The sequence below is a fragment of the Phoxinus phoxinus genome (genome assembly GCF_949152265.1).
Source record: "Phoxinus phoxinus genome assembly, chromosome: 1".
Classification (NCBI taxonomy): Eukaryota; Metazoa; Chordata; class Actinopteri; order Cypriniformes; family Leuciscidae; genus Phoxinus; species Phoxinus phoxinus.
Window position 1 is genome coordinate 11166040 of NC_136876.1, and position 12526 is coordinate 11178565.

A 12526-nucleotide genomic window follows, 5' to 3' on the forward strand; every position below is an offset into this window, starting at 1 on the left:
ATTTCCTCGTGTAGTTATTTTTTATTTCTACAATTGGATTTATAAAGCTTGACTTTAAGGTTTTTATCTATAATGGTGTTGTGATGGAATTCAGCGCTTGCCGCAATATTGGCGCAATAATATTGTCACAAAACCATGCAGTTGTTAGCAGAAAAATACGTTTTGTTTTTTATAATCTTGCTTGTTTTGAAATTTCTAAACTCCCATTTCCGCATTGGTTATCTACAGTAAACAGAAGATAAGGAGTCTGTGTTTGTTATAAAAACCATGCACACATGTGCCTCCTTAAGAGAATCCCAGAGTCTTCTTTCACTCCTTCAACATGCTGGTGCAAAAGCTAAGCTGGATCATTTGTAAGTAATGATTTAAAATCCTCTGAACTGGCATGATTTGAACTCTTCAATTCAGTGTTTTACTTTGTTTCTATTTGACTTTGATTTTCAGTGCTGCTGTTTCTGTGTCAACATGGTAAGAATGGCAATTGACTAATGTTTAATTTATTTTTAAATATAAAATTAACTTTATTAAACTACAATATTTTATTTCAAGTGATTTTACTATATAATCTCTATAGGAATAGAAGCACATGTGATCTGTGAAGGAAAGGCTGGCGTCCTCAGCTGTGGTGAGTAACTCAGTATTTCATTTTTTTTAAGTTATATTTTTGGTCTTTTGTGTCCCAATAGGATAGTATGAGAGAGGCATGAAGCAGTGGAGGAGAAATCCAAACATGTGTGTGCTTAAATCTTACAATTTGCTTTGTTTTTATGTGTGTCAGGTTTGTCTCGAACAATAAGGGTTATTAAAGCAAACTATGGACGGACTAACCGCGGAACATGTGCTAATGGGGTACCATATTCTCAGATCTCAAACACGCGCTGCGGAATAACAGTCACCAATACAGTTTCCAATCGGTAAGATTAACATATAACAGTAAAATGTGTAAATGATTTCATTTGATGTATTTTACAAGATCAAGAAATATATTTCTTATATCTATGGAACATTAAAGCTATTCTTAAGTACCTATTTTCTGTCTATGTTTCAGGTGCAATAGAAAACAGACGTGTGTTGTTCCTGCATCAAACTCACTTTTCGGTGATCCTTGTGTTGGAACTTATAAATACCTGGACGTGACTTATGCATGTCTGCGATGAAGTAAGCCAATTGTTTTGTAACAATTGTACAATTTTTGTGCCAACATTGTGCCAAATGTACACTTTTCATATAAAATTGATTGAATATGAATTATTAGTAATGAATAGATGAATTGAAATAATGATTATAAATAGTTGAATTGAAATAATGATTATAAACTTCTTTAGCTTTAGATAAGCTATGCTCACGATAATAAATAATAATCTTTGTTTCTGGTGTTTTTTTCTTATAAGGTGCTTTGCGAAGACATCTTGTCAACTGCTTCAGACTCTGATCCATGTCAGTGTGTCAATAAGTATCTGAAAGTGACGTACAGCTGTATATAATTGTTTGCGCTGCTGTTTTTTATGTTTTGTATGTAATAAATGAAAATGGTCCCTATTATAGATGTTAGATGCCACTTTATAATATTGTTTTTGATCTATTCATTCACTCCTCAGTGAGACAAATTCTCAGTGATTTTATCTCATTAATCCATCACTATTATTTCTATAGGCTATTGCTTTATTGGAATATACAAAGTGGACAAAAATATGAATAAATGTATACATTTCTTTTTTCTTTTTTTACAACTATTAATGAACAGTCAATCAGACACTATTATATCTACATAAATGTATTTAAAATTGTTTAAATTAATATAATGTTTATTATATTAAATGAAAACAATCATGTTATCTGGTGAGAAAACAACGCAAATTCTTGTAGAAAAATCTACAAAATGCAATAGTTGTCTTTTCAGTTTTTTATTTCCTTTAAAGCAGTTTTGTAAACATCTGTATTGTAAAAATCACCAAAAATAATAAAACTTAAGTACATTATAAAACAATTATATCTGACTTCAGTTTTATTGACAGCCACACACATACATTGAAGATCCACTCATATAAACTGATCATGCAGTTGGCAGCTTCCCATAACTAATCACTCTAAAGTGTAGACTATTTAATTGTGTGATGTGCATGTAATTAGATGTGATAATTGAATTCAGCTTGCTTTCTGATTGGATATTGTTTCGTTACACATGATAATCTGATAAAACGTGGTCGGGATAATTACGGCTCACTATGTGGAAGCTATAAATAATTCTTTATTATAAATTTTTGAGGCCAGACAAGTCGTTTGTTGAGGTTTTGTAAAGGACTACACGCCTGCGCACGTATATATTCAAACACACATACCCATAGACTGAACACGTGATGCGCATGTGCGCGATGTCTGCGCTTTAAAGAGCGGGCCTTAATAACTCATGATCTTTGCAACGGAAGTGAATCAATAAAAAAATAAAACCTTTAGCATAAGTTATACCGGGAAGACTCAATTGTTATGTCACTTATTATTCCCTTCTCATCTATCCAATCATGTTATCATACTTGAAGTATAAAATATCTGTATTTACTACTCATGTCTGAGTTCGCATGCAAATAAGACATTAAATCTCTCAAGATCTGATTAAACAACTCCACAAACAGCATTACCAGCTTCACTTATTACTAACCAGACTGACTTTATTTCTGTTACACGTCTACAGAAGATCTTAGTGAGAATTAACAGAGGTTTAGATGTTGATGTCTCATTGAAAATGTTTGGTTTGAGGTCACCATCATGGAGATCAGTGTTTGCTTTAGTTGGGGTCTTGACTCTTGTCTGTCATAAAGCTGGTGCTCTATTAGCGATTTCAGGTGTTTATGGAAGACATTTATTTCTGCATTGATAACAGACAAATTACTGCTTTACACTCTTGGTGATTTTTGGATTCAAAGCATTATTGAAAACATTCAACATCAAAAAATGTGAAAAGATATTTGTAAAAAAACCTCTTTCAGATGCTGAATGTAGATTTCTATGAGGATATACGCAATTCTGTAATTTTAAATTTTCTATTTTTTTCTATGCTACACTCACAGACATCAACATTCGACATATGAAACACAACAATGGTGACATGCTTCATGCAGGATACAAAATACATTCATGACTCCTTAATTATGCAATTAAGCAACCAATTACTTAATTATGCAGCTGATTTTTTTTGTATTATTGTCACCATTGATGAGGTTTGTATTATGAGTGATGATGTTGAAGTGTGTCATTTTGGACAACTAAATCATTTTGGATGATGTTATGCAATTTTTCAGCCAGAGCAACAGTTGAAATCTTCTTTTATCCTTTCCCCTGACCATGTGACTCACATGGTATGTCTTAAAATTAGAATTGAGGAATAATTAATCAAATTAATTCCTTAAAAGTTAACCATTTAAAATGAGTACAATTTACAAACAGTTTACAAACAAAATTTAAACAAAAATGTCTGATTAACAGACAGACCTCAAAGATTAATTAAAGGGGCTATGCGTAGGTTTTTCTATATGTGAGCTGCTGTTGTGCGTTTATAATTAATTTCTGCATTTCCTGTTATAATTCCTGTTTCATGTTATAACCCTCTAGAGGACTAACAGGCTAGAGTAGGCGCCCTCATAAGATTCCATCATAGAATTTTGACATAGAAGATGGGGGGATAATATCGCGAGCGGGCGGGGGCGCTGTGAGCGCTGAGCAAGCAGGTACGAGTAGGGATTTGTCGTCGATAAAGATGGATAAAGTAAAAAAGCTGTTGGGGCTAAAAATAGAAAAAGAAAGACTGAAAAAGGAGATGGCATGTCAATTGATGCGCCAGCAGCTAAATACGTGGATGGTGAAAGGCAACAGGTAGGATTTAAAATGTGACGTCCACGCATAGCCTACTGGCCATCGGGGCTACCGGGAGATTCCCGGTCCTTTTTGGGCCGATACATCTAATACTTTTTTTTTTGTCTTAACAGTCCATAAAACTCGTACATCGGAGGCCTGTTAGTTTTTTAAAAAAAATTATTAATTGGCGATGCTGGGTTAGTGCAGGTGTAATACATTGGTCAAAAAAAAAAAAGTCAGTGTTAGTTTTTTTTCTGACATTTTTCATGAAACACGTACATCAGCGACCCATTGGTTCTTTTCTTGATTGACACTGGGCTGACCCAATCACATCTTTAATGTAAAGTATAGAAATTAGTACAAAACTAATTATGAAAGTTTCCTTTATTTTTCAGTGCAATTGTTTTACAATATATGGCTATTACTATCATGGGATTAATATTATAACTATTATTGTGTAGTAGTGTAATGTAGACAGACACTGTAACTAAAAGAGGTTTGCATTTTTCTTTGTTTAATTTGCACACAGAATATGGGTTGGAGCTTTTAATTTTGAACTCTCAAAGTGCACCAGATTGATGAATTTAACATTAAAAAGCACAACATTTTCTTGAAGGAGTCATAACCTAGTATTACCTTGGATAACCACGCCCTATTATAGTCTTTCAGGCCCTTCTAAAAAATAAAAGTGAAAAAAAAAATAAACAAAGAGCTCCTCTGACCCTTATTTCTGAAGGCATTATTGTCTCGCGAGATCTGATGCGATATTTTGGCTGTCGTGGACGGTCATTTTAATAATGCAAATGAGGGGCGCGTTGATTGGTGGCAGGAAGGAGGGGGGTTGACACCGCAGGTAACTTCAGCATATCATTCCAAAATGACATCAGGGCGCAAGTTGTGAATGAACCCGACCTGGGCGCGACCTACGGGATTCAACCGTATGCACGAGCTGGACTCTGAACCTGAGCTGGAAAGGGAAGATGTAGAGTCGATGGAAGGACGTCTACATCAAGATGTCTCTGAATGGTAAAGTCAATCATTTTGACTGAGACATACATTATACCTTTTATTTAATGTAGATTACATTAACGGAGATGTAGTCTACTTTTTTTTTATCAGCTTACAGTGGTTATTGAGATCAACGTTTGCTATCATGTGGTGTTTTTGCCTTGTTTCACGTTGTGGTTTTTTAGACATTCAAATTTGTGAACGATTCCGGCGTAAAATGATTAGCACAGACATCTAACGTTAAGCCAGTAGGAAGGGTTGTAGGAACCGCGTCATTAAAAATTAATTTAATCCACTGGTCCCTGACAGCTTGGTCCGTTCTTGGGAGAGAAAACACATTTAAGTTACATGTTGATTCTGGCAGTCAACAACAGAGCAACTCACGTGTGCACTACGTTTCTGCATCTTTCGCGATTGAATATGAGGGGGAGAGGGGCAGGGCGGGCTTCCTGCAGCTTAGGTCTGCGGTCTCCATATATGGTATATCCGGCCCCGTCTTGACGTCAAGACGGGGCAGAAATTAAAATTTCGTATTTGAGTGCGCGTGCACGTGGGCTGGTTTACGAACCCAGGGGTAAACAACGCTTCACTTTTAAATATCGGCTTCCCGGCCAGTGTATAATCGTTAGGCAATCATAACATACATTGATTCTCGTGGAAAAGTGAAAATTACAGGTCATGACTCCTTTAAGGGGGGCCATGCCCCCGAACCCCCCTAGAGGGACAGAGTTCAATTTTATTAATAAATGGCAATTTTGTACTTATTTCATGTTAACTCTCACTCGTTCCTCACTCATTACATTGGACACTTTTTTCTTTTTTTGTTGTTGTTGTTTGTTTGGCGGGTGGGGGGTGCCTAATTTGATGCTGGATACCCCTCTGACACTGGGTAGTTGCGCCCCTGAAGAAACATGCCTGGGTGGGCCAGTAAGGTGCAACCATCTGCTCCTCATCCTCCCTGACTTTGCACAATATCTGTGCGAGCAGGCTCACTGAGGGAAACGCATATTTGTGTAGGCCCTGGGGCCAGGTGTGTGCAAGTGTATCCAATCTGAGGATCCCCTCGGTCAGGGAATAGAACAGTTGGCAATGGGAGGATTCTGGAGAGGCGAACAGGTTTACCTGTGCATATCCGAAACGACTTCATGTAAGCTGGACCACCTAGGGGTGGAGTCTCCGTTCTCATGGGAACGTGAGTTGCCGCAAGAACGCGTCGGCTCCACAGTTGAGCTTGCTCGGAATGTAAATAGTGCAGAGCAACCTGAGCCACTGCTGACTCCAAAGGAGGAGATGACTGGCGAGTTGCGACATGCAATGTGAACATAGGCCAACCTGATGTTGCAGGGCCAGCATTACTGCTAGCAACCAGAGGCAGCAGCCAACTGAATCGCATAGCCGACTCTGATCGTCCGAACGAGCCAACTAGATGAGATGGGAAGCGCTAGCCAGGCCCCCAGATAACGTGCAAGAGGCACCAGCGGAACTACAGATGCTCCCATGGAGGGGCAGCAAGGTGGAGGGCTGGGTCTCAACGTATGGCAATGTGTGGCATAGTGTCCCGAAGTAGAGGCAGTGAGTGTGATGTGACTCTTCCATGGTTCCTGCAAGGCTGGAGATGCGTAAGGCATTGTGTTCTTGAACGGCAAACTCTTGCACTTTGGCAAAAGAAGAAGAGGATGTGAGAAAGCATAGTCTCGCTCCGCTCACCACCAAACTACACCTTTGTGTGACCCAAAGATTGAGGAAAGGTTGGCGGAACAAAGGCAGAACTCTTTTATGCAAAACAGAAGATTTTCCACCCAGCCCTCCTCCAACGTCTCCTGAAGAAGGGCAGCTCCATCCATCTCTGGGTTGCCCGTCTCAGAGATGATGTTTCTCCGACTGCTTAGACGGCTTAGCAGTGGCTGTGACGGGCTGTTTCGCCTTCCTGCGGTTAGCTTGCCATGCGGCCTGGATGTTGGCGGAGGGGCAGTCCTCTGCGATCTGGTGGAAGCAGCATGCCTCCGGGGCAGGATGTGCTTGATCGCCTCCATCTACCGAGAACTGTTGGGCAAAGTACCATAAAGGCCGGCCTGGGAGATGGGGGCATAGAGAAAGGTGACTTTTTTGGCTTCCTTCATCTCAGCCATGATCAGTCAGAGATGGCGTTCCTGAACCAACAAGGCGGACATCATCGGGTCTAGGGCCCACTTTCTAGCGTGTTTTACGCTATGATGATCTGGCCCTCATGTGATGATCTGGCCCTCATGTGGCGTGGAATGATGACACTTGTGTGGGAGGTCCTGTATGCCAGATTTGAACCACAAGGCCATAGGAATGTCACGTGTCAGCCAAGAACAAAGATATAAACCAGAACTGGACATTATCTGTGCCACGAAAACTGTATATTATATATAGAGCCATCTCTACAAAAGTTGTTATTGAGAACTAACAGGGGTTAAGATCTAATGTTTGTTTCATTTGAAGTCACTATTATGTTGAGTGTTTCCATTAGTTGGGCTCTTGATAAAATATTTTTACAGTGGCAAAGGATGTTGGATAGCTATTGATGGTTACTCCCAGCATGCATTGCGGCATGACTGCAGGAGTGGACCGCCCAAGTGCCATCATTCCACGCAGTATGTGGGCCAGATCATCATTCCACACATGCTATGCATGCCAGATGTGGGCTGGATCTGGGCTGACACAATGTTGCTATCTGGGATTGTCTTTCACAGTACTCTACAATTTATATCTGGTTGTAGTTATCAAATATTGTATGTAATATGATTAAGGCTGTATCTCAATCTCTAATCTCAATGAGTTTTTTACCCAGTTAAAAGTTTCCATTTTGAATAAAATTTTAACCCTAAAAAAATGTTAGTTAAAAAGAACGTTAGTCAAGCTCGCATCAGCTGACTCTCAGGAAACGTTGTACCTATAGGTACCTATAGGTATACGATGGCTATCACTGTATACATATATAAGCTCTTTCAGTATTATCAGCAGCTATCGCGTTTCTCAGGAGCCAATCACCCTCCTCTATCCCCAGCTCCTCCTCTCAACAGTCACGTCTTCTGGCTTCTGCTTCTTTGGGCCCATGGGTGCCGTCAGGGAGTCAGAATGTTTTTCTTCATTCCAACTCGGAACAAAACTGTTTACTATCACTGAATTAAGCCGCGTTTCCACCACAGGAACTTTCCCCAGGAACTAGGAACTTTGGGGTGGTACTCTGTGTGTTCAGGAACTTTCGGGGGTGGGACATGTGCGCTGAACATGGTGATTGGTTGTGTTCACGCCGCATTTTGATTGGATGACTCCATGCAGCATTTTATTTTTAACCGCCATTTTTAAAAATCTATTGCGGTTCGTGCAGTATGAGTGTCTGTCTGCAAATATGGAATTTAAAGGGCAACTATTAATGCATTTTACATGACGTAAAATGTTCCTAATGTTGTTTTGGGAGTCCCCAACAACAGTTTTACATGCATGCAATGACAAAAAACACTTTTGTTGTCGTATAATATGCATTTATTTTTACCTGATTTGCTCACCGACTCTAGCCTGGGTTTCCCCAGACTGCCTTTGCGCAGCGCGATTTTATTCTCGCTGATAGGCAGTCTGGAAACCATGGACCTGATTTTCGCCTCGTTTAGGGAACCAATCACAGAACGGGGAGGGAGCAGCAAGACGATGACGACATCTTTGCGACACAACTAAGCAGTTTGTTTATATCTATGGAGTCAACATGGCAGCAGACGCGAAGCTACCTTTTGATGCAGCCTTAGATATTGTTCTAAGTAGTTTAGATCGCAATTTTATTTAAAAAAAAGAGCAGCGTTTGGAGTTAAACCATTTCTCTACATACGTCATCTGGTATAATGGAAACGATTGGCTATGAGCTACGTACAGGCGCATTTGATAGACATTCTTAGCACCCAATAAACGGCGCCGGCGCATTCGTAAACCACGCCTCAAATACGAGAAAATGCACATGTGGTTCCCAGACCCAAGTCTCAACGAGAATTGATAGATACTTATTGTTTAACACGGAGTACAATGATGCTTTTATCAATTAAATTGTGTTATAATAATGATTATAGTCCACTGCTTTGTAGTTTGTAGTAAAAAACAAAAAATAAGATAAAGAATTTAATGTTATGTTAGCGAGCATAGCCCAGAGTTCATATTGTAAAAGCACAATCAGTCTTTGTTTGCGTTAGCCCGATGCATAAAAATAACGTTTTTACACAAAAAAAAAAAAAAAAAATGCAGCTACGAGGTATTACTCTATTCTTTAAGACAACTCCGAAAACAACGACAAACACTTCACATATCTCAATACAATTGTCATTGAAGACCTAGAAGCTAAACGGTGCTTACTCAACAAACAAAATCATTATTAAGCATGCTACATAAAACATAAAAGCAACAATTATTAATAACACTTACAGGTTGTGATATGGAGGAGGAAGCTGATGCAAATACACTTGGAACTGAACCTTCCTTTAATATCAGCCGACTCGCGAATCCAAGTTTGATTGCATTTAAGTTGGTAAAGCAATCGTCTTCAAAATGGCTCGGACTATACTTCTGTGGTATAGTTGTATATATGAATTGTAGCCACTTACTCTTCAAATGCTCCTCCTTGGGCAGATCGCACTTCAGAACACAGCGTCTCGTCGCCATGATGTTTCCCTCTGGAGCGCAATAAGTGGGCGTATCGTATTCAAATATGTCACAAGTTGACGTCATCTAGTGACAGAAAAAGCTTCGGTCTTCTAACGATTCATAAAAATGACTCAGAGTCGACTCTTACTTTTGAAAGACAATAACTTTATATACGTCATCAAATCGTTAGTTTCATCTAATTCCAACAAAAGAATTAAATAAAAAATGTTCAGCATTCCAACAAGGTTGGAGAGTTTCTACTCATACATTACTAACATTATATGATTAATTTGCTAAACTTTAATTGCTGATTAAGTAAAGAAGTGACTATCATCTCACTGTTTCTAATGTAATGGTGGTGCTTCTACATGTGATATGGCAGTATAACTTACATTGTTAGACGACACAGTTTCAATGTTGTGTCATTTTGTACTCCAATCCCAGCGTAGAGCGGCTGAGTGAATGTGGTCTGGACTCTGTGGATGAGACTCACTGTATCCGAGACACTGAAAAAGGACAAAATCCCTGCGCTGTGATCCACGTACACTCCTATTCTACGGCTGGACACTACAGGGAGAACAGAGTGTGTGTTATTGTGTCTGAATGAGCAACTGGAGCTAGAGCAATACAATCTCCAGGACTGTTTATTACATCCAAATCTACTATCATTTCTCATTCCTTTCCTTTTGATGCTCTTATATGCCACTGCTATATGAACACCCTCACGGCCGCTGTACTCGACCTCCCAGTAACAGCGTCCACTGAAACTCTCCCGACACATCGCCTGAGCGTGATCAAACCGGTCCTGATGATCAGGATATCTGTACTTTTTGCCGGTGTGAGTGATCCCGGTGTTGCCCTCGTACAGATGGAGATGTTGATGCACTGTGTTTGGATCCAAAGTGAATGGATGGAAATCTGATCAAAACAAACACATCCGCATCCAAATCGTGAAGTAAGACAGTCATCATTAACCAAAAATTAACCATTAACCATTAACTTGTATTGATTTTGAACAAGAATTATAAATCACTTCCAAAAACATAAGTCTGTATTGCCATGGTGCAATTTTAGCTATCCTAGGAGCTCACAAACATTAATAAATTTCATTAATTTGATCATGTTTTTTGAACAATTAACTCATCTAGTCTGTGTTTGTGTGTGTTTTCACAGTAACTCACATTGTAGAAACTCCTCTCTGGCCTGATATTCAGGAGACTGAATGACCTGGATGGTTTTCACTACGAACACCAAAACACATCTGCAGTTTAATTCTCATGTCAAGAGAAAATTAGTCATATTTATATTTCAAGCTTTAGCTCACCCAAAAAGGAAAATTGTGTCATTAATTACTCTTAACCCTTAAGACTTTCGTTCATCTTTGGAACACAAGTGAAGATATTTTTGATGCAATCTGAGAGCTTTCTGTCTCTCCATTGACAGCTATGCAACTACCACTTTCAAGGCCCAGAAAGGTAGTAAAGACATCATTAAAGTAGCCCGTGTGACTCCAACCTCAATTTTATGAGGCGACACAAATTCTTTGTTTGCGCAAAAATATATAATTTAATACTTTATTTACCAAAATACTGATCTAAAACGCACATTCACAAGAGCATCACAGCGCATGCATGTTGTGTTGACGCGAGAGCAGATGTTGTGTGAACCCTATTTAGATAATATTAATTTGAATATTATTTTAATTATGTTTTTATTTGTGTTCCGAATATGAACAAAAGTCTTAAGCCGTGTGTCCACCAAAGCATTTTTTTCACGCGGCTGGCGTGTTTTTTCAATTGTTTTCAATGGGAGCGCCGCGTTTTTAAAACGCCATGAGTGCCACGAGGCGCTGAGCGTCTTTTTCACACTGAAGCGCTTTTTTTACAGGTCGCCGAGAGTTGAAGAATGTTTAACTTTGGGTAAAACGCAGCGCTCATCACTGTCACTTTTTACACAACCGTCCAATCACAGTGGAGGAGGGGCGGGGCTAATACCACACCGACCAACGGATATTCAGTATCATAGCAACGAAGCATCTCAACTGAAAAAAAAACGCGCTGTCAAAACACGCACATAGCTCTGCGTTTTCAACTGGCCAAAAATTTTGGTGGACACACGGCCTTATGGTTTGAAACGACATGAGGGTGAGTAATTAATCACAGAATTTTCATTTTTGGGTGAACTAACCGTTTAATGAAAAAGAATAACCAAATTCCTATAAAAGTACCTGCTTCAGATATCTTTTGTATCTCCTCACTGCAGAACTGCAGCAGTTTGTCACTAAGTTGAGAGACAGATTTCACTACATCATCAAAAGACAGATGAGAACTGACAATGATGCCGTCTGTAGATCCAGAGAGAGAGACAGACAACAAACTCTACAGACACAAAAACACAAACTCGCTGTAATTCCAGAAGCTTGTTAAAAACCTCAGTGTTTGAGAAGATCTCTGTTACCTGGAGGAAATGAACATGATCGTGTGTGTGTGAAAGCTTCTTCAGCTCAGCGTCTCTCCTCCTCAGATCATTAATCTCCTGCATCAGTCGCTCCAGGCGTTCTTCAGCTCGACTCACTGAAGATCTTTCCTGATCTCTGATCAGCTGCGTCACCTCAGAGCGACGTATCTCAATGGTGCGGATGAGCTCAGTGAAGATCCTCTCACTGTCCTCAACTGCCGTCTGTGCAGAGCGCTGTTATAGAACACACATACAGTTTATTACACGATAACAAAGTTTTGGAAATCAAGACTTTTTAAGGAAGTGTTTGAAACCTTGAGCCCAACTGTAACAGCTATTATTAACAGTTATCTAGCGAATGGAATTGTTCCTGCTAGTTTTAAACATGCTATGGTTCCCCCTCTGCTAAAGAAACGTCCTCCTGACACATCTATCCTCAGCAATTTTAGACCTATCTCCAAACTGCCTTTTATTTCTAAGCTCTTACACAGTAAAATCCCCAGAGTTAAATTAACTCTGCTCAGATAACATTTGGTCCCTCTCTACAGAGAGTTAAAATAAC

The 12526-nt window shown here is 39.4% G+C and overlaps 2 protein-coding genes across 2 annotated transcripts in view; one reads left to right on the forward strand and one right to left on the reverse strand.

Moving 5' to 3' along the window:
• Positions 1–12526, reverse strand: part of LOC307009893 (uncharacterized protein) — a 44275-nt gene that overhangs the window by 16085 nt on the left and 15664 nt on the right. The window contains exons 9-13 of the mRNA XM_079634083.1: positions 11965–12198; positions 11735–11885; positions 10689–10748; positions 9900–10425; positions 9468–9536 (exon numbers count right to left, since the gene is read on the reverse strand). Of these exons, the coding sequence (XP_079490209.1) occupies positions 9468–9536; positions 9900–10425; positions 10689–10748; positions 11735–11885; positions 11965–12198 (1040 nt within the window). The remainder of the gene's footprint in view (positions 1–9467; positions 9537–9899; positions 10426–10688; positions 10749–11734; positions 11886–11964; positions 12199–12526) is intronic.
• LOC307001099 (L-rhamnose-binding lectin CSL3-like) lies at positions 269–1531 on the forward strand. Its single transcript, XM_079617256.1, has 6 exons — positions 269–353; positions 445–468; positions 575–625; positions 779–914; positions 1049–1158; positions 1392–1531. The coding sequence occupies exons 1-5, from the start codon at positions 323–325 to the stop codon at positions 1155–1157; spliced, it is 351 nt and encodes a 116-aa protein (XP_079473382.1). The 5' UTR covers positions 269–322; the 3' UTR covers position 1158; positions 1392–1531.